Below are 22,975 nucleotides of genomic sequence, written 5' to 3'. Positions count from 1 at the left end.
ATTCTCTGATTTTGACGTTTTTCATCATATTTTTTGTATTTTTTTTTAAATGGGTCTTTTTTAAAGCAAGAAAGCAGAGGTGTAACTAGAAATCATAGATGCCACAGCAAAACCTTTATGGTGCCCCCCTACTGTTCACACCCCCTTCCCTTTCCTTCCCCTGGCCATCCTCACAGCCTGGGGGCCCATCTCATCAGTGTCATAAGTGTGGTCATCCTAACAAGTGTAGCCACAAAACACCTGATCTGAAGGATGGAGCCCTTTATCAGAGGGAGTGAAGTTGTAGGAGGGCCCCCTTACTGCTCTGGGCCCCCCTGTTGCAGTGGCTGCTCCCCTGTAGTTATGGCCCGGCAAGAGATATGGACATGGAGGGGGGAGACTGGGGGAGTAGGGAGATCAGGAGGGGGAGGCAAAGTGCGGGAGGGGGGGAGATATGGGGGGTGTAGAGTTGGTTGCACACAAGGCTGAGAGGAGAGCCACCTTCACATACTTCTCATGGCTGCGCTGAATAAGTGAAAACAGTAACTGTCTCTGGGATATGCAGCAATGTAGGGAGGTGGCCTCTCGGGACAAATAGCAATCAAGAGACATCCATCGGCTTATAAACCCACAAAAGACATCGATCAGGATACTCCGCAATCAGGACACGCCTCCCCTCCTCCAGCTGCGCTGCAATTATACCGAATCCCTCTGCATAAATAGTCACCAAGAGACTTGTCCGGTCAGCCGGCAGCAAAGGAAAACGCCAGGAATGCTGATCCGGGCAAATATCCCGGAGACGTCGGTGAGGATTTACCGCTTGCAAGAGACGCCTGTCACTGTAAAGCGTGATAAGGAGATGTCTCCCGGGAACCGCGGTAATTAAGAGACGACCGCCACCTTAGTCTGTAGGCCCTTAGCCTAGTAAAAAAAAAAAGAGAATGGGAAAAATATGTTCCTTATTTAAATACAATAATTATCTTATTTACATATTTCTTGCTGTTTTGAAATACATCTGTTTAAAGGTGCCTACGGGCGTTACAATATTTAGTGAATGGTTATATTTTCAAAAACTGACGGGTTAAGTTGATCCGGAACAATTTCTGTATCGATCATTCTTCATTTATCTATCGATCAATACAGATTATTTTTTTCCATAGATACGATATTGCGTATTGTGCATACGATCATAAGTGAAATACTTAAATGAACAGCATTGGTGGAGAACCACCTAAACATTCAACATAACCCATACAAGCCAACCCCACCTTGTCCACCCCCCATCCTAAGTGCATCGTGCGATCAGAAAGAGAAAATCAGTATAACAAGGGGTAAAACCCCACATTGGGTATATCATGATACAAAATCAGACATCATCATCAGGTGTATGAGAGAACATATATTCAGACCATTGAAGCCAAATTTTTTTCACATTTCAGTGGCCATTTCCTATTCAGGTATGTTAATTTGTACCACACCATGGCTTTATTAACCCTTTTGGACCAGGATCTTTTAGTGAGAGGTTGGTCCGAGAACCACCTGAAAAACAGTTCCCTACGGGTATATAGGCATAGTATGTAAGTGAAATTCTTAAAGGATTCCCGTGGCGAATTTACTTCACATAAATGGAGGGAGCAGGCTCTGGGTGCTCAAACAAACCCCTCCCACCTCCATTTTTTGTTATTACTTTATTATTAACAGTTGTCCTTTAAAGGGGACCCTGAGCAGGACCCAAAAATGCCATAATGAACTTACCTGGGACTTCCTCCAACCCCTCGTAGTCCATGACAACACTCAACGTCCTTCGTACTTCCTGCGTTCTCTCGCTGGTGGCTCCATTAGCCGCGCAATTTTGCCCAAGTTGTGCGCATCTGCACATGCATGGCCCCCTCCGTGCACCCGTCTCGTTTGCTGGCCCATTGGCATGTGCGTTCTGCGAAAACGCAGTTCTCAAAAGAATGAACTGCACATGCACAGAACGCTCACAGTGACGTGCGTGCAAGACGGGTGCGCTAAAGGCGAAGTCACACGGCTAACGGAGCCGCCGGTGGAAGAGCGGAGGGAGCCCAGAGGACGCTGAGGGAGGTAAGTTCATTATGGCATTTTTGGGTCCTGCTCAGGGTTCCTTCAACAGCCCAAGGCACAGTTCAAGCTGGCACTTACAACAAAGCCACGCCCTCTTCCTTTAATATATCTCAGAAAGCTGCACTTCACAGGTGAGAAGCAAAAGTGCGATCGGTTTTCTAGCCCTCGGGATAAATAAACGGCAGCTCGGAGATCAGAGCCCGCTGGCGACTCTTCCCCATTGCGCTGAGAGCGGGATATGCAAAGAGGTGATTGATTTAGAGATAGCGACTTGAAAGCACTAGCGAGGAGGCATAAGAGGAATTACACGATATAGAGGACACTTGAACACACATACAGCTGTGTGTTCCTTAAATATGACAGACTGAAAGAAGAGATTATTAAAGATCAGAAAACGGCAGCAGTAAATGGATGATTAAAGGCACGTTTGAAGTGAATGAGCCAGCCAAGCAGAGATCGGCCGCGTGATTTGTCTGCTCCAGAAGGTACAATCGGCAGGTTCGCAAGGTACTTCCGATCGTTATTGTCGTGTAAGTCCAAAAGGTAATCACACAGATTTATTTTTTTTTTTTAAAGTGCAATTCAAACGGAAAGAAATGTATTTTAAAAAGGTGATTTGAAACAAACTCAGAAAATGTGCTGCATCAATCAAATCACTATCTGGAAGGGATGGGGTGCCAGGACACCCCAATGAGAAAAAACACAGACAACTGGAGCCCAGATAGCATAGTATGTGTTAGTTCAACCAAAAGAATAGTAGATGAAATAAAATATTGCCGCTTAAAAGGGCTAACACCTCAACATATCCAAGATAACCTTAGCTTTGATGAATTGACTGAATCCAGCTTGGACCCTGATACTCTGGTGTTTAAATACAACAAATGTGTGTCCTCCACCTTTGAGACCATTGCTCCTCTGTGCACCAAATATCTTACTCCACACCACCATGCACAGTGGTTTGATAACGCCATAAAAGAGCTGAAAAGACAAGGCCGAAAACTTGAGAGACTGTGGCGCAAATCTCAGTCCCCAGAAGACAAACATGAGTTAATCCTCCACTTGAAGAACTACCAAAAGGTAATCACGGGAAGAAAATCATCCTTTCTATCACAAGAGATTGCAAATGCAGTTAACAAACCAGCCCATCTGTTCCGCACAGTGGAAAAACTCTGCAACCCGGCATGTCAAAAACTTAATATCGAGTCTTCAAAGGACCTCTATGACCAACTTGCCCATTTCTTCACAGACAAAGTCTCCGCTATAAGGTCCGCCATCCAACTTACAGCATCTGAGCCTAATATAGCGCCGAAGACCATTAGCAGAGACAACGTAACACCTTGGTCAAACTTCAAAGAAATTGATGAAGAAGTCACATCAAGCATCCTCCTTCACGTCCGCCTAACTACCTGTGACCTGGATCCTGGCCCAACACAGTTCATGTTGAACTGCCCCGACCTGTTCGTACCGGTATTCCTCAAAATTGTTAACTGTTCCTTACAATCAGGGATATTTCCTGCTTTACTGAAGGAAGCAATCATCAGGCCTCTCCTCAAAAAACCCTCCATGGACCCTGATGCAATGACCAGCTACAGACCTGTCTCTAACCTCCCCTTTCTGGGCAAGCTAACTGAAAAAGCTGTCTACCTCCAGCTGGAAGCCAAAATCCTACAAAACAACAGTTATAACCCATTCCAGTCTGGCTTCAGGAAACACCACAGCACTGAAACTGCCCTCATCCAAATATCACATACACATTTTCCTCCACTGATGCACAGAAAGTGAAATATTAGCCCTCCTAAAACTAGGGCCTGAACTTGGACTAGAGACAGCACAGCACAGCACTATTACAATACAAATGCACAGCATTAAACATCAATAGTCCTCCTATGGTAGGAAATTAAATAAATCCACATACACAGCAACAGCTATAAATAGTCCTCCTGTGGAAAAACCTAAACTCAAACGCTATGTTATTCCTGTGTTTCTGAGTGTCACTTAGGAAGAAGGGGACCTGAATACGAGGAGCTGCAATCTATATATGCCCTATTTGCTGATTTGTGAATCAATCAGCCATACCTTCTGGTAAGAGTATTTCAGCTAAGTCTTACACTAAATGGGAAGAAAATGTGGCTGTAAGGAATAAGTGGACTGCTTTGGATCCTATGGTGCTATATGGACTTTATTGTTTATATAATAGGATACTGTTTAGGTTTTTCCACAGGAGGACTATTTATAGCTGTTGCTGTGTATGTGGATTTATTTAATTTCCTACCATAGGAGGACTATTGATGTTTAATGCTGTGCATTTGTATTGTAATAGTGCTGTGCTGTGCTGTCTCTAGCCCAAGTTCAGGCCCTAGTTTTAGGAGGACTAATATTTAACGTTCTGTGCATCAGTGGAGGAAAATGTGTATGTGATGTTGAGCGCTTTACCTTAACTTATACTTATAGGTATGTACACGCAGCTAGCAAAGTTCTAGCTGCGTGTAACAAAAAAAAATTATGCAAATCGGCCCACCAGGGCCTGAGAAATCCACCGCGGCGGCTTACCCCGAGCTCAGCTGGGGACTTACCGTCAGGGAGGTTAAACCTGACTCCTTAGGCTTTTTATATAACTGTAGTTTCACATGCAAAGAACAGGACTTAGTGTGTAATAATGAAGCACAGACTCGCATTTGCAAATTAATCATCCCAATGCAGCTAAAATCTACACACAACAAATTAAAGCTTTTGCCTCTGATATGTAACATGAAAAGTAGGAAAATGTTTACACTGCTACTTACAGTAGACATTATTTGTACATTGTCATTTTAGAACACTTGGTTATTGATAGCGTTCCTTTAAGTTGTAGTAAAATATTGGTATTATTTACACTTTAAAAAACGTAGAAGATCAGTAAATTTTACCGATATTCTACTGGCTGAAATTGGGCACCCACATTTCCTGGCACCCTTCCACACGCGCACTCAGACCTGGCATCTACATTTAAATTTATGGTCGTCATTGTCACCGATAAAGAAAGCCAGTGATCAGGCACTGTCATAATTATACTGCTGCTCTGGGCATAAACTCAAATTAACCTACAGATGGGGAACAACATCATCAACAAAGATTGTTCATTAATTAACTGTCGGAGCCTGACAGCCCAGCTGACAAGCCAAGTTAGTTGGCTTGTCTGTCAGGCTTGCTGGATATTGCCGGATGGTGTTTGTGTGTGTGTTACTGTATTGTGAAAGGTGCTATGTTGTTGTTATCAGCAGAGTTACTTGTTGGGTAATCGCACAAGCGAGACTCTACTCACGCTCATCAGCTTCTAACAGAGCAGCAGAATCGGATTGCTCGCGGTTACTTCACAGAAGATGCATCTGGGGACTCGTGACATTGTGATGCTGGTTTAATGCCTGTCTACACGTGCAGTATGCGTGATTTCTTTTTTTTTACGCGCGCGCGTGTATGACTCATTCCCTTTCTTTTTCACCGCTGACCAGGGCCTGATTGGATCAGGCTGGGCTGCCGGGTCAGGGGGCCTGGGGGTGAATTGGTTGGAGGGGGGGCCACCAAAGTTACTTTTGCCCTAGGGCCCCATTATAGTTGAACCGGCCCTGCCACTGACTGGAGGGCGAGCATGGCTGTTTCAACCGGTGACCTCCCTATTCTACTCCCCCATCACCCTCACAATATTACCTGGTGGTCTTGTGGTCCCCCATCCCCTCACAATATTCTCTGGTGGTCTTGTGATCTTCTCATCCCTCCACAATATTCCCTGGTGGTCTTGTGGTCTTATCCCTTCACAGGATTCCCTGCTGGTCTTGTGGTCTTCTCATCCCTCCATGATATTCCCTGGTGGTCTTGTGGTCTTCTCATCCCTCTGCAGTATTCCCTGGTGGTCTTGTGGTCTTTTTATCCCTCTACAGTATTCCCTGGTGGCCCTGTGGTCTTCTAATCCCTCCAGAATATTCCCTGGTGGTCCTGTGGTCTTCTCATCCCTTCACAGGATTCCCTAGTGATCTTGTGGTTTTTTCATCTCTCCACAATATTCCCTGGTGGTCCTGTGGTCTTCTCATCCCTCCACGATATTCCCTGGTGGTCCTGTGGTCTTCTCATCCCTCCACAGTATTCCCTGGTGGTCTTCTCATCCCTCCACAGTGTTCCCTGGTGGTCTTCTCATCCCTCCACAGTATTCCCTGGTGGTCTTGTGGTCTTCCCATCCCTCCACAATATTCCCTGGTGGTCTTGTGATCTTCTCATCCCTCCACAATATTCCCTGGTGGTCTTGCTGTCTTCTCATCCCTCCACAGTATTCCCTGGTGGTCTTGTGGTCTTTTCATCCCTCCACGATATTCCCTTGTGGTCTTCTCATCCCTCCACAGTATTCTCTTGTGGTCTTGTGGTCTTCTCATCCCTCCACAGTATTCCCTGGTGGTCTTCTCATCCCTCCACAGTGTTCCCTGGTGGTCTTCTCATCCCTCCACAGTATTTCCTGGTGGTCTTGTGGTCCCCCCCCCATCCTCCCTCAGGATTCCCTGGTGGTCCAGTGGTCCCCCATCCCTCCACAGTATTCCCTGGTGGTCTAGTGGTCCCCCATCCCCTCACAATATCCCCTGGTGGTCCTGTCACCCCCCACAGGATTCCCTGGTGGTATAGTGCTTCCCCATCCCCCACAGGGTTTCCTGGCTCCCCCATCCCCCACAGGGTTTCCTGGTGGTCTAGTGCCCCCCCCCCCCCCCCCCCCATCAGATTATCTGGTAGTCTAGTGGTCCCCTAGTCCTTCCACAGTATTCCCTGCAACATATTTCTTTTATTTAAAGTGTACCTGTAGTGAATAAAAAGTGTCCTGAACGGGTACTTAGCTGGGTAGAGGAAAGCCTAGATAATCCCCTGTCCCCTTTCTGATCACCATTCCAGTCAGGCCCAGATTTATATCACAGGAGCCTATAGGCACAGATGTCCTGGCACCGTAGCCTTTGCCCTCCATAAACCTACAAACTCCGGCCGAACCGCACCACCTGGCTGGCCCAGCTGTCACTTCTCTCTTACTTCCCTTGCCTGTCATAAGCAGCTACAGGTGCCCCTTAGCATTAGGTAGCCAAAGGTACCCGCAGTATGAAGTAGCTAATGGTGCCCCAGACTGAAGGAAGATCTCATCAGTGGAATGCCAAGAGCTAAGTGAGTAACCTCTCATTTACACTCTCATCAGCACTCTGCATAGGGAAGGAGGGAGCGATTCCTAGTAACTTGCATTGGGCCCCTTCTCATCTTGATCCTTTTCTGGATGGGTCCATTGCCAATCTGCATAAATTTACATCAATTAGTGTAAAAATCTTTATCGCCTCAAACTAATTAGCATCTTATTGGTTACCGCTGAATATCAGGGTACTTTAGTTACGGTAACTTATAAAGGCATTAGTTACTATTAGTTTACTTCAGGAGGCCGTTTCTATGGCAACATAAAAACCCCTCAGTTAATAGTTCATTTTAGCAAATTTTTGCTATGATGGTCTAAAAAACACAAAAACTCACCAGTATATTACTTGAGGATGCTGTTGCTATTAGCGTGCAGTAAAATGCAGCTGCCCACCTTGTGCCCCTCTTATTTTCAGGTCTTATCCTCTATAATAAAACCTAACTGTCTCTGCGTCCCATCCCTGCACTTCCTGTTTGTGTGTGTCCTGTGTTTTGCGCTACTGCGTATGTGCAGGGAGGGACGCAGAGACTGAGGAGAGCTGAGTGAGGACGGGCGGGCGGCGGGTGTGCGCATGCGTGGTGACTGTGGCGTTCACGGGGAGAGTGAGAGGGAAGGAAGGGGAGGGGAGTAGAGGAGAGGGGAGGGGATTCAACACAGACCTAGAGCCCGTTTTGAAATGGGCTTAGGTCTACTAGTTATTTATAGGTGTGTAGAAATCAATGTAATATTTAAAGGGGAACTTTGGTAAATGAAATTAATAAAATTTCTTATTTTTTCAATATTACTTTAGGAATTATTTGGTCAATGTTTGCCTATTTGAAAATATTTCCTTTTCCTACATTTATCACAGATGTTGGCATTCAGTGATGAGCGAAAATGCCAATATTCTTTTTGCATTAATTTCTGTGAAAATGATGTAAAATTTGACCTTCCATTGAAAATCATTTTGTAAAAAGTTTGGGGTTTTTTGTTTTTTTTTGCATTTTTCGCTACTAAAAATAAACAAGTTTTGCACTTTTCGTGGTAAAAATAATTTTTTGCGTCTCGCGTTTTTTTTGCATTTCAAGGAAAAAAATCATTTTCATTCACAATAATGCAAAATACACTGTATTTTTGCAAATATTTTCTTGAAATCGAAAATAGCATTTTTCGCTGAGAAAGTAACTTTGGTGAAAATTTGCAAGCAACAGTGTTGGTATCTTTACTACTGGCAAGGTGAATCGCTTTTTTCCCCATCTACGAAGTAAGCAGGCGCATCACATGTATAGTATAGATATAAGCCCTTGAGAAGGCGAGTGTGGACTCCTGCGATACTTGGAGGGCAAACCTCAGGATGTTTCCCGGACTTCCTCCTGGATGCTGCGGACCCGGTGTAGTATCATTCTATTCTGCACTCCATTGCACTATTGTATGCTGCTCCATGAAGATATGAACTTTAGTAGGTTAGATTGTATGTTTAAAGAGAACCAGAGGTGGTTCATTGGGGGGACACAGAGGCATGTTCTCTGTCTGATGACATGCCTCTGTGTCCCCCAGCCACTGCCCTCTACCACCCCCCTCCCCCCCGCCATGCTATAGCCCCCCTGAAATTAGCGACAATATTTGGTGCTATTTTAAAACGCCCACTAGAGGTGTTCCTGCAGGCTTTCCAGAGCTGCCATTGGGCAGCTCTCTCTCCCTGGCCGCACCCCCTGCTACTCCCCCCGCCTCCCTGCTCGCTGGGAGAGAGAGATCTCTCTACTTCCAGCATTGTGACCCCAGAGGTCATGAAAGTGGAAGTGGGCCTAGCAGGCCAACGGAGTGACGGAGAGTGGCGGGGATGGCAGCTACCTGATTCGCCCAGCCCCCCAGATCAGGTAGCCTAGTTTTATTTTTATATAATTTGTACCTTGATAAGGATAGCCAAAAAGGAGTTTATTATTCCTGTTTTTTAAAGAAACTCTGTAATTTAAAAAAAAAACAAAAACGCTCTGTGGGATACTTACCTTGGAAACAAATACAGGTAAAAGGCTGCACATCCCTGACCTAATACTACAATTAAATGGTTAATCGCTGTGGCGTACACCGCCCCTCCTGAATTAAAATTGCAAGCCCCGCATCCAAACAATGCAATACTGGTTTATGGAGAAAGTATAACTTCCATTATAGTTTGCATGCACATGAGGTGATGAGTCATTCAAATGCAGCCCATGTGGTGAGCGCTGGCTTTAGTCTCTGCTGTCCATATTGAATGTAAGTTACACATTTTTGCTTAGCTGCTGCCAGGGTAAGGACATATGCTTTTAACTTAGGTTAGATAGTGTAGGACATTAGAGTTGGGCCGAACGCTTCGCCTGCGAACGGTTCAATGCGAACTTCAGTGGTTCGCGTTCGTCCCGCAGGCGAACCTTTGCGGAAGTTCGGTTCGCCCCATAATGCACATGGAGGGTCAACTTTGACCCTCTACATCACAGTCAGCAGGCCCAGTGTAGCCAATTAGGCTACACTAGCCCCTGGAGCCCCACCCCCCCTTATATAAGGCAGGCAGCGGCGGCCATTACAGTCACTCGTGTGCTGCCTGCGTTAGTGAGAGTAGGGCGAGCTGCTGCAGACTGTCTCTCAGGGAAAGATTAGTTAGGCTTAACTTGTTCCTGTCTGGCTGCATACCTGTTCTGTGAACCCACCACTGCATACCTGTGCTGTGAACCCACCACTGCATACCTGTGCTGTGAACCCACCACTGCATACCTGTGCTGTGAACCCACCACTGCATACCTGTTCAGTGAACCCACCACTGCATACCTGTGCTGTGAACCCACCACTGCATACCTGTTCAGTGAACCTGCCACTGCATACCTGTTCTGTTCAGTGGACCCGCCACTGTATACCTGTTCATTGAACCCACCACTGCATACCTGTGCTGTGAACCCACCACTGCATACCTGTTCTGTGAACCCACCACTGCATACCTGTGCTGTGAACCCACCACTGCATACCTGTTCAGTGAACCTGCCACTGCATACCTGTTCTGTTCAGTGGACCCGCCACTGTATACCTGTTCATTGAACCCACCACTGCATACCTGTGCTGTGAACCCACCACTGCATACCTGTTCTGTGAACCCACCACTGCATACCTGTGCTGTGAACCCACCACTGTATACCTGTTCAGTGAACCCGCCACTGTATACCTGTTCTGTTCAGTGGACCCGCCACTGTATACCTGTTCAGTGAACCCGCCACTGCATACCTGTTGTGTTCAGTGAACCTGCCACTGCATACCTGTTCTGTGAACCCGCCACTGTATACCTGTTCTGTTTAGTGAACCCGCCACTGTATACCTGTTCTGTTTAGTGAACCCGCCACTGTATACCTGTTCAGTGAACCCGCCACTGCATACCTGTTGTGTTCCGTGAACCTGCCACTGCATACCTGTTCTGTGAACCCGCCACTGTATACCTGTTCTGTTTAGTGAACCCGCCACTGACTGTGTCAGTGTGAAGCAGTACCTTAATTACACTACCTGATTGATGTATACACATGCAAGATGTTTGAAAGCACTTTAGGCCTGTCATTTAGCATTCAATGTGATTTCTGCCCTTAAAACGCTGCTTTGCGTCAAATCCAGATTTTTCCCTGGGACTTTTGGCATGTATCCCACTCCGCCATGCCCCCCTCCAGGTGTTAGACCCCTTGAAACATCTTTTCCATCACTTTTGTGGCCAGCATAATTATTTTTTTTTTTCAAAGTTCGCATCCCCATTGAAGTCTATTGCGGTTCGCGAACTTTAACGCGAACCGAACCTTCCGCAGAAGTTCGCGAACCAGGTTCGCGAACCTAAAATCGGAGGTTCGGCCCAACTCTATAGGACATCTGCTCCGGAAGATTACCTCAACGTTGGTGCAGATGTCTAGTAGATTGTATTTTGCATGCAAACTATTTATATGGAAACTAAACTTTCTCCATAAACCAGTATTGCATTGTTTGGATGCGGGGCGTGCAATTTTAGTCCAGGAGGGGTGGTGTACGCCACAGCGATTAACCATTCAATTGTAGTATTAGGTCAGGGATGCACAGCCTTTGACCTGTATCTGTTTCCATAATTTTGTAACTACCAGGTTAGCAGCTCCCATGGTGCTTTCCTGTTTGCATGGTAAGTATTTAATTTTGCATGGGTTTTGCATCTGTTTGATTGTGTATCTGAGCTATATAAGTGGTGCACATGAGTTGATGAGTCATTCAAAAGCAGCCCATGTGGTGAGCGCTGGCTTTATTCTCTGCTGTCGATATTTACCTCAGGAGGGGAAGCCTCAGGGTCCTAATGAGGCTTCCCCCATCCCTGTAGCTGCAGGCAGTCCAGCGCTGGCTCCCCCGAATCCTCCCCCGACAAGCCTCACCTCTCTGGCAGTGGGATCCTGCGCAGGCGCACTAGTGGCTCTTCTTTCTGGCTAGGCTGAAATAGCCGAGCCCAATCGTATCTCTACTGCCCAGGTGCAATGGACTCGCGCCTGCACAGTAGAGCGGATCGATCAGGTTCGGCTATTTCAGCCTTAACCCGAAGGAAGAGAGGCTAGTGCACCTGCGCAGGATAGCGGAAGGTAAATATTTACCTCACCGCACTTCGGCGGACCCGAGCAGGCTAATGCAGGGATGGAGAAGGACAGGAGAAGCCTCATTAGGATCCAGAGGCTTTCCCCTCCTGAGGTAAGTATCCACCAGAGGGATTTTTTTAGTTTGCAGATGGTTTTTATGTTGTTGAAATATCTTGAAATAACGCTGTAATTGAAACACTTTCCAATAGATGGTGCTGTGAATTGACCATTCTTTCCTCTGGTTCTATAATTCTTATTGTGGCCAATGCACCCATTGAGTGGACAGTGCAGCACACAGTCTGTTGTTTGAAGGTAGTGATCAGAGAGGAGGGTGATGGGTTCAGGTGCTGCTTCCTATGCAAGACAGTTATATTGAGTGGAGGAAGACAAAAAGAGAGCGCACACTGAAACAGTGGTGTAGATGCAGGGACAGTGCCCTGTTGGAAAGGTCTCACTTTGTATGTGGGGTGGAGATACTAGTCGAGCTTGAGTCCATTTTAAGAGCTGAGGACTTAAACAGAAGATCCTCTAGTTTCTGGGCTTCCCTTATTTTGTCCCCGACCTTGTTTGGGGAAGCTGTTCTAGTATAGCCATGTGTGACATATACCGGACAGGATAGCCATCTTAATTTGTAGATCTAATGTGGAATCCATCTCTGTGTTCAATATACCATCATATGTAAAGTGTATGCATTAGCATTCCATTTCCTTTGAAATGGGCTGTAGTGACATTGGACTATCACCTAGCCCAGTGATCTGCAAACTTGGCTCTCCATCTGTTAAGAAACTTCAAGTCCCACAATGCATTGCGGGAGTCTGACAGCCACAGTCATGATTCGTAAAGGCAAATGCATTGTGGGGCTTGTAGTTCCTTAACAGCTAGAGAGCCAAGTTTGCAGATCACGAACCTAGCCAACAGCCCCCAATCATTAGCACACTGGAAATGTGGACACTGGCCAGTAATTGTTGCTAAGCTATTGTCAATTGCAAACACCTAGACAATGGGCATGATTCACTAAGCTTTTTTGCCTGTTTTCACCTTGTCTTTGTTACATGTTTTAAGCCCGGAAAGATATAAACTAATTAAGGTAAGAAAGGTAATATTGAAATGAAGTTAATCAGGAACAACTTACTTTGAGTGATTGTTTTGCTTGTAAATGTGCTGTGTTATTTTTATCAATTAGGTGATAAATAAGTCATTTATGAGAAGTTTTGTGAATAGAGCCCATTGTGTGCAATGAGAGGCTGTCTAAGCACATTAATAGACTGTCTGATGTGTTGGAGACAGCTGATAACACAGGAAGGAAACTGTCTGATGCAGGCCCGCCATCAGGGGGGGACATCCGTGACTCCCGTCACGGGCCCCGGGCCTGCAGGGGGGCCCCATCCCCGCCGCGGCCCTGGCGGGTGCCGCCCGGCCACTGCTCAACCTCCCCTGGCCGCTGCTCCCTCCCTCTAGCCGCCGCCGCCTCCGCCGCCCATCAGACCCCGATCAGGCGGCGACAGCAGTGCGGGCACTAGGACCCAGCGCCCGCACTGATATGCGGAAGTGACGTCACTTCCGCATATAGAGCGGGTGCGTCCAGCGCCCGCTCTTACTGGTCGGGTCGCCGCTGATCTTGAGGTCTGACGCTGCTGGCAGCCTGGCAAGGTAGGGGAAGCAGCGGCGGCGGCTGGGGGGAGGGGCTCCCTGTCACTCACTCACTAGCTAAAGGGCCTCCCTGTCACTCACTCACTAGCTAAAGGGGCTCCCTGTCACTCACTCACTAGCTAAAGGGGCTCCCTGTCACTCACTCCCTAAAGGGCCTCCCTGTCACTCACTCACTAGCTAAAGGGGCTCCCTGTCACTCACTCACTAGCTAAAGGGGCTCCCTGGCACTCACTCACTACCTAAAGGGCCTCACTGTCACTCACTCACTCCCTAAAGGGCCTCCCTGTCACTCACTCACTGCCTAAAGGGCCTCACTGTCACTCACTCACTCCCTAAAGGGGCTCCCTGTCACTCACTCACTCCCTAAAGGGGCTCCCTGTCACTCACTCACTCCCTAAAGGGGCTCCCTGTCACTCACTCACTCCCTAAAGGGGCTCCCTGTCACTCACTCACTCCCTAAAAGGGCTCCATGTCACTCACTACCTAACCTGGGGGTCCCTGTCAGAATCCAGGTGAGAGGTGTCTACCATAATAAGGGGGCATTCTGCCTATTTATGTGAAATGCTGTCTATTTATGTGCCTCATGACTGCTGAATTTGTCTTGTTGGGGGCCTAATGATTGAATTTTTACTTGTTGGGGGCCTCATGATTTGTTGGGAGCCTCAAGATTGCTGAATTTGTCTTGTTGGGGGCCTCATGATTTGTTGAGGCCTCATGATTGCTGAATTTGTCTTGTTGGGGGTCTCACGATTGCTGAATTTGTCTTGTTGGGGGCCTCATGATTGCTGAATTTGTCTTGTTGGGGGCCTCATGATTGCTGAATTTGTCTTGTTGGGGGCCTCATGATTGCTGAATTTGTCTTGTTGGGGGCCTCATGGTTTGTTGGGGGCCTCATGATTGCTGAATTTGTCTTGTTGGGGGTCACATGATTACTAACTGCGAGACTATGGGAAAAGCTGAATCATTACCATATGAGACAATAGCATTAAACCTACTTTTTTAGCTTTTTTAAACAGAAAATAAAACTGGGAGGTTCTAAAAAAATGATGGAGCACTTCCTCCTTCCGGCTTGAAAGAGGAAGTGCTCGATATCGAGGCTTGCAACGCGTCCATTCGGACACTTGCACCTCGTTGAAACGCTGGGCGGAGAGCGGCGTTCTGGGTAATTAACCCCGCCGCATCTAGCTGCTCAGCTGTGGCAATTAGAGCTAACTTGAATCACGAGTATCCACCGTGGTTATTCGTGATTAATTTGTGGACAGTAAGCCTCCAACTAGCTCTGCCAACATGTAATGGCTACGCACATTTCTCAGTTTGGGGGGGGGGGGGGGGGGCCCGGACTGATGATTTGTGAGGGGCCCCAAAATTTCTGATGGCGGCCCTGGTCTGATGTGAAAAGGGCGCGGGGTTTTAAACGATAAGCATGGATAACGTTTAAAAATGTATTGTACTGTATTTCGTTTAAAATTAATGTGTTATAAAATTGTAAATCATTAAATAATGTGCATTAAATCGGCAATTGTAAAAACGTTAATCTTCCGTTTAAATAGTGAAACGTATAATAACGTTTAAAAAAAATTACTAAGTAAGCCTCCCTGTACCTACCCCTAACCCCTAGACCCCCCTGTTGATGCCTAAACCTAAGACCCCCCTGTTGGTGCCTAAGTAACCCTCCCTGTACCTACCCCTAACCCCTAGACCCCCCTGTTGGTGCCTAAACCTAAGACCCCCATGTTGGTGCCTAAACCTAAGACCCCCCTGTTGGTGCCTAAACCTAAGACCCCCCTGTTGGTGCCTAAACCTAAGACCCCCCTGTTGGTGCCTAAACCTAAGACACCCCTGTTGGTGCCTAAACCTAAGACACCCCTGTTGGTGCCTAAACCAAAGACCCTCCTTAGTGATCACTGTATTGTGTGTTGAATAATGTTTTAAAAACAGTAAGGGATAAAATATATTACAATTTACATTACGTACTGATCGCTTTGTTTCGTGAATAATAATGTTTTACAAACAGTAAGGGATAACATTTAAAATAATGTTTTATTGAAATAAGAAACGTAAATCATCACAAGCAGTTATAAAACATGAAAAATCTTCGGGCGTCGTTGGAAAACTTTATTATTCTCGGGCGCCCTTTTTTCCTGTTCGGCGCCCAGTAAACCATAATTATTATAGGAGTGAATGGCGGCGCCCGATTTGTCCACTAGCCTCCTGCGCCCTTTTTTACTGTTACCCCTGTGGATTCCCAGAAGAGGATGTCATTCCATTTGATACAAGGTAGATCTTAAACGTATTTCCACAGGAAATTATTTTTGTAGCCTAGAGCTACGTTTTATAAAATGGATGCTCATAGGATCATTAAAGGGATACTGTAGGGGAGTCGGGGGAAAATTAGTTGAACTTACCCGAGGCTTCTAATGGTCCCCCGCAGACATCCTGTGTTGGCGCAGCCACTCACCGATGCTCCGGCCCCGCCTCCAGTTCACTTCTGGAATTTCTGACTTTAAAGTCAGAAAACCACTGCGCCTGCGTTGCCGTGTCCTCGTTCCCGCTGATGTCACCAGGAGTGTACTGCGCAGACATAGACCATACTGGGCCTGCGCTGTGCGCTCTTGCTGACATCAGCGGGATCGAGGACATGGCAATGCAGGTGCAGTGGTTTTCAGACTTTAAAGTCTGAAATTCCAGAAGTGAACCGGAGGCGGGGCCAGAGCATCGGTGAGTGGCTGCGCGGGCACAGGATGTCTGCGGGGGACCATTAGAAGCCCCGGGTAAGTTCAACTCATTTTCCCCCGACCCCCCTACAGTATCCCTTTAAGATCCGGTTCACATTAGTGTTTTTTTCCAGATCGTATACTGTACAAACGGAAGGATGTGAAAGGTTCCAATGTTAACCTATGGATCCATTCACATGCGTCCGTTGGTACGGATACGTTCCGTGCGTTCCGGTCCCTGGATCTCAAAATTTCTGCAGGCCCGACTTTTCCGGACCGTTCTGCTTAGCGGAACGGATCCGGACAAAAAATGCAGCAGCATTGGGGCATTGTAAAACGGAACGTTTCTTCACACTGGTGAAGAAACGGACCGTTCCACGGGGGATAGAGGCATGGGCCGTCGCTAACGGGAGGGTGAGGGAGTGTGCAGCAGCCGGGCGGGTGGGTGAGGCGTGAGGGAGGGTGCAGCAGCCGGGCGGGTGGGTGAGGGAGGGTGCAGCAGCCAGGCGGGTGGGTGAGGGATGGTTTATACATACTTAATCTTCTGTAGCAGCCGGCAGTAGAGGCTTCCGTCTTCTTCCGCGTCATGTGACTAGTCACATGACGCGCTGTGTAGTCATAGCGGAAGAAGAGGAAGCCTCTACCGCCGGCTGCTATGGAAGATTAGGTATGTTATGTATTGCTGAGTGAAAACGCATCCGATCAATCATTGATCAGATCCGTTTTCACTATGTGAACCGGGCCGCGGACAGAGCCATCCGGATCCAATGAAGCGGAGACCGGATCAACTCACCGGATCCTTTTTTTGGCTGAAACGCTAATGTGAACCGGGCCTAAGCGTGATTCTCTGCAGATTGGTACACAGCAAGGATTACCCTGATCTACATCAATATTGCGGTCTCCCACACCAGGAATTAGACATTATGCAGGGTAAAGTTCTAGTTCTGTTTTACTGCCTTTTATTTTAGAAGCAAATGTCTTGTTGTGTGTCACTGCCATTTTTACTTCTGTTTTTGTAAATATAATTTTTGTATACCGTATATTCTTTATGCATTGTTCTACTTTTCAAAATATTAAATCTTTATTTAATAAGATGGTGTACTAAGCAGAGAATGTATCCCTCCTAGAGAGAGGTTGCAGGGTACTGTGTTACATATCAGTGCCAAATTGTATGCTCGGTTGTTTCACTGCTCACCATGTGAGATTACATTGTGTGTGTGGCGTTCCCGTAGTTTGGCCCCGATGCCTGTGGCTATCCCAAGATATGTTAAAGGATACCTGAAGTGACGTGTGACATGATGAGATATACATATGTACAGTGTCTAGCACACTAATAATTATGCTGTGTTCCTTTTTTTCTTTCTCTGTCTGAAAGAGTTAAATATCAGGTATGTAAGTGGCAGACTCAGTGCTGACTCAGACAGGAAGTGACTACAGTGTGACCCTCACTGATAAGGAATTACAACTATAAAACACTTTCCTAGCATATAATTGCTTCTGAGAGCAGGAAAGAGATAAAAATGGTCAATAGTTCATGGATTTTAGCTCTGGCATACTTCAATGAAATTGAGCAAAAACAATAAAACGGTTACAACTGAAAAAGTAGATTTAAACATAAAATTAAACTGGGGAATATCTTAAAAAGTCGATTTTAGGAGAAGAAGATAAATACAATTGTTTATTTCATTAGTTTATTTTTGCTTTGAGTGTCCTTTAATGTCAGCCTGAGTGCATGCAGCTCGACAGCAGTGCATGAAATGGTCCTAACTGCCATAGACACATCTCCTTTTAGCACAGGAATCTGTGTGTGTATGGTGTCCAGAAGATTTGTTTGCTGGTGGCTAAAGGCCCATACACACGTCGGATTTCCGTAAACGACGGGTCGTTTGAACGTCCCGTCGTTCAGTCGTTCGCCAGCTAAATTGGGCGTGTGTACAGACTGTCGTTCGCTTGATAAGAGTGAGTTTGAGCGATCCGCCCGGCGGGTCGCTCAAACTCACTCTTTTCAAGCGAACGACAGTCTGTACACACGCCCGATTTAGCGGGCGAACGACTCAACGACGGGACGTTCAAACGACCCGTCGTTCACGGAAATCCGACGTGTGTATGGGCCTTTAGTCTTGTAAGGTGTGCTTGAAGGCGACAGCCTTGTTTTACACTTAAAGGGAATGTGAAGTGAAAATAAACTTATGATATAATGAATTGTATGTGTAGTTCAGCTAAGAAATAGAACATTATTAGCACAGATATGAGTCTCATGTTCCCAGTACAGGAAGAGTTAAGAAACTTCAGTTATCTATGCAAAGGAGCTTTTGTGAGCTCTGCAACTTTATAAAGTGAAGAACAGTACTGTCTTTTGAAGCTCTTATCTCAACTGTCTCTCATTGTTTTTTCTTTATTTATGGGTTTTCTGAAGAGAAAAGTTCAGAGTCATAGCCTGCTCTGTGAAATCATTTAAAATGCCGAGTGCATTGTGGAAACTACAATTATTAGAGAATGATGCAATGGTATAAAAAAATTTACAAAAAAGCTATATACCTGAAGATATAAATATGACACTTTTCTTTGCTACTAACGTTCTATTAATTATCCATACTACACAAACAATTAATTATATCATGAGTTTTTGTTCGCTTCAGTGTCACTTTAAATAAGGCTGCTCCTCTTCTCGATTTGGTGGAAAAATGTCAAGTCCTGTCTCTGCAGGTGCCCCACAGGTCCCCTAGGCAGGTGCCTAGGGCCTAGTGGGTGTTAAGGGGCCCACCTGACACCCCTCCACCTTAGATTACCAAAAGGACCATAAGGGAGGCCAAAGCTACTACCTTCCCTCGGGCCCCATTTCTTCTTAATCCATCTGTGTGGCTTTGCTCCGTTATGCCCACAAGTATCCCATTTCCAATGAAGTTCTGACCTTGTCGCTTACGGAGTCCCCCTTTAGCCTGTATTTAGGATATTTTGTTCTGAGCTTGGAGTTGGTGTTAAACCGATGAAAAATTAGCGTCCGCGTCTCGTCGGTCCTTCTTAATCATCCACAAAGTCTCCATTTGAAGCACTTTAGAAGGAGGCCCAAAATACCCCTCAATTCTATCTCATTATCGGCAGCATTTTTCATTTTCAAGTGGCACGGCTAATAGCCTAGGAGCTCTGCGCGGTCCCAAGCGTTGCCGCGTCTTAATCATTTTAGCGAGCGAAGCACTTGCAAGCGGCAAATCCAGATAATGAGGGTGGCCTGTCCCTCGAGGTGGGAAGAAAAAAAAAAGGAAATTGTATTGTGGGGGGATTATGCGTGGTTTCAGCTCGCCTGGGTGCGACGGGCGTCCCGCTGCCTGCCCTCCCCGAGGAATCTGCTCCATCTGCTGGAGTCATTATCCCAGCTCATCCGCCGATCCAATTATACCCTGAGCCAGTTATACACTTAATACATCCTCTTCTGCCGCTCTAAGGAGGGATTTAGTTTTCGTAGCATTAAAGAGAGGCCCAGACGGTATAATGGAGCCAGGCTTAGTGCGACAGGCATCTCTGCGTACATGACAGCAACATTAAGGCAGCTTCGCCTAGCACCAACAGAAGAGGCGGACAAGACTATATTCTTAAAGTGGCCCTGAACTCTTGCACAGGGCAGAAGGTAAACACAGAGAAATGAACCCTGTATGTACAGTATTTAGAGAGTTTAGCCTGTCTAATTCCCCCTCATCTGTGACTAATCACAAGTGTAATTTGATCTCTCAGCTGTGTCAGCTCAGGTATCTCTGCAGCCACGGCAGAGCAGCTAATTTATAAACACAGGATGGTAACCCTATATCTCCTGTCATGAAAGCAGGAAGTAGCTTGACGTGAGTAAAGGGGCCCATACACTCAGCCGATTTTTGGCCGATCGATCGATCAAAATCAATCGATTGGTCGATTGCAAATCAATGGACCAATCGACCGATATGCGGCCGATTTCGATCGATTTCAATCGATCTGGCAGGCTGGAAAATTTAGGTCGATCTGTTGAGATTGCTTATCATTTTGCATTAGCCGCTCATAAGTCTAGCTCCCTGGAGGACTTCAGGTCGGCAAGGAACTCCCTCAACAGGGAACAGCGTGCTGCAAAACGGTCATATGCTGAAAAGATTCATAACAATCTCCGCTCAAACGACCCTCGGGCTGTCTGGAAGGGCCTGAAGGCTGCCACTAGCTATTAGCCCCCACCCCAACAGGCTACTCCTTGCTCCGAGCTAGTCGAGGAACACAGCAACTTTTATTGTAAGTCCCGACTCACTCTGGTGGGCAGTCAACTCCTTCCGCCCTCCCCCCCTCTACCTCTAGGCGCACTGAACCACATGCCCTACCCCGACAGTATCAGAGACCGACGTTCTTCGCCTCATGTCTTCCTTGAATGCCAGGAAAGCATCTGGCCCTGATGGTGTGTCACCTGTATGTCTGAAGTCCTGCTCACGGCAGCTGGCCCCTGTCCTCACCTCTATCTATGCCAGGTCCCTCAGCGAAGGGAAGGTCCCTACATGCTTCAAGGAATCCATCATCATTCCCGCCCCGAAAAAGCAAGGGGTTTCAGACCTAAACAACTTCAGGCCCATGGCCCTAACATCCGTGTCATGAAGACCTTTGAAAAAGCGGTCCAGTCTCTGCTCAAGAACACTACTCTAGACCGACTGGACCCTCTCCAGTTCGTGTACAGAGCAAACAGGTCCACGGACGATGCTATGAACATCTGCCTGGAGTTGATCACTCACCTGGAGTTGATCACTGACCACCTAGACAGGCCGAACTCATACGCTAGAATCCTTCTCCTGGACTTCAGCTCGGCCTTTAACACTATCTGCCCCCGTATTCTGCATGACAATCTCACGGAGCTGGAAGTCCATCCAATTCTTTGTCTTTGGATCACACACTTTTTCTCGAACAGGTCCCAGGTTGTGAAGCTGGGCGACATATCCTCCAGACCCAGAGTGACCAACACTGGAGCCCCTCAGGGCTGTGTCTTGTCACCATTCCTGCTCTCTCTATACAAGAATAACTGCACATCCACTGCGGATTCTGTCAAAATCATCAAATTTGCGGACGATACCACAATTGTTGGCCTTGTTAGTGAGAATGACGAGTAGGCCTACCGCCAGGAGGTCGACAGAGTCTGCAATTGGTGTAGAGAGAATAGGCTGGTTCTCAACACAGCCAAAACCGGGGAGATGGTCATTGATTTCAGGAAGTATGCCAGCAATCCAAGCCCCCCCCCCCTCCCCTGATGCACATCGAAGGTACCGAAGTCGCTAGGGTTCCCAGCGTCCGCCTTCTGGGTACAACCATCTCTGATGACCTGACCTGGAGGGCAAATACCACCGCAACTCAGAAGAAGGCTCAGCAAAGACTCTCTTCTTCCTTCGCCAACTAAAGAAGTTTAGCATGGCCCATGAACTTCTGAGGTCCTTCTACTCTGCAACTATCGAGTCAGTCCTCTGCTCATCCATCCTGGTCTGGTTCGCTGGCTGCACCACCAGCGACAGATATAAACTTCAGAGGGTCATCAGCTCAGCGGAGAGGATCATTGGGATACCTCTTTCCCCTCTAGATCTCACCTACAACACCAGACTGCGTAACAGAGCAATGAAAATTGTGGGTGACCACTCGCACCCTGGTCACAGTTTTTTCAGGCGACTCAAACTAGGTCGGAGGTTCCAGTCCATCCCTGCAAAAACCACTAGGCGTATGAGTTTCCTCACTACCATTAGACTCTTGAACACTGCCCGTTCTACTGCCCCCCCGCCCCTGTAGCCGCCTGCAGACTAACATCTGACCTCGGCTGTGGCTGCTTTGTTATCTGCCTTGCTTAGGTCATGCTAGAGTTATCTGCTGTCACACGCTGCGGTCCCTGCTAGTCCCAAAATGCTCTACCTCTAATGTGTATTCTCATGTCCTGTTGTATTACTCTTGCTCTGTTGTACTACTCTTGTCTGTTGTATGACTCTTTCTGTGCCTATCAATGTGGCGAATCCAATTCCGGGCACGGCCCAACCGTGCTTGGCGAAATAAACGAATTCTGATTCTGAAAACCCACACATTTTATCTGCCTATTTGTCCTGGTTAACACAAGATTTTAATTAGGTCCCTAGTACAAAGTATGGTGACAATATATTATTTGGAAATAAAGGTGTATTTTTTCTATGGTTTTTTTTTCTCACTAATCTCATGTGCACGGGAACGCGCGGGAGCGCGCACAGTGGCAGCAGCACTGTCTGACTTATAAAAATGTCCTGGAGCCGTTAAGAGGCTCTAGCAGGACGTTTTTATGAGTCTGGTTGTCATTAAGTGGTTAAAAAGATTCTTTTTGACTTTCATTAGATTCAATCATTTTTGGTTGAATAACCGGGAAAATAAAAAAATAAAAAGTTTTTATTTGCAAGGTGTATGGGTACCATTAGGCAGCCATAAGTGTGGTGTAATCTTACAGTTGTCCTGAACTGGTTAAGCCAACGTAGGGAGCCAAGCACAAACAAATCAATCTATTGCTGGTAACACTGCAGTTTTAAATTCATTTTTACCACCCACACACTCCGTACCTTGATGCCTAATAAACAATGTATGTTCACGTATGCCGGGTGGTAGATGGAGCTGCTTATTAATTGCAGCCAGTGCCATTAGCAGCGCTCTCCCCGTGACGTCTCCAGCGGCTGGAGTCACACATGACTGCGACGCCTCTGAACGCTATCATCCGTAGGTTACACAGTGTTCAGCAGAACTGTCCATTATAGATGACAGTCTCCGAGCCCCCCCAGGCTACAAGCACAATTCCT

General features: G+C 46.8%; 1 protein-coding gene across 3 annotated transcripts in view; it reads left to right on the top strand.

Annotated features, from left to right (window-relative positions):
- The window catches only part of LKAAEAR1 (LKAAEAR motif containing 1), a 537,492-nt gene that overhangs the window by 417,711 nt on the left and 96,806 nt on the right, over positions 1 to 22,975 (top strand). The window contains exon 1 of one of the 3 annotated variants that reach the window (XM_068261880.1): positions 7,202 to 7,230. The exons of the other annotated variants lie outside the window; for them this stretch is intronic. Coding sequence (XP_068117981.1) covers positions 7,217 to 7,230 — 14 coding nt within the window. The 5' untranslated portion in view covers positions 7,202 to 7,216. Of the gene's footprint in view, positions 1 to 7,201; positions 7,231 to 22,975 lie in introns of those variants that run through there. 3 annotated transcript variants of the gene reach the window in all.

This window comes from Hyperolius riggenbachi, chromosome 12 (genome assembly GCF_040937935.1).
Source record: "Hyperolius riggenbachi isolate aHypRig1 chromosome 12, aHypRig1.pri, whole genome shotgun sequence".
NCBI classification, from domain to species: Eukaryota; Metazoa; Chordata; class Amphibia; order Anura; family Hyperoliidae; genus Hyperolius; species Hyperolius riggenbachi.
Note: the sequence above shows the minus strand (reverse complement) of the source record. Positions and strands in the feature narration are given on the sequence as shown.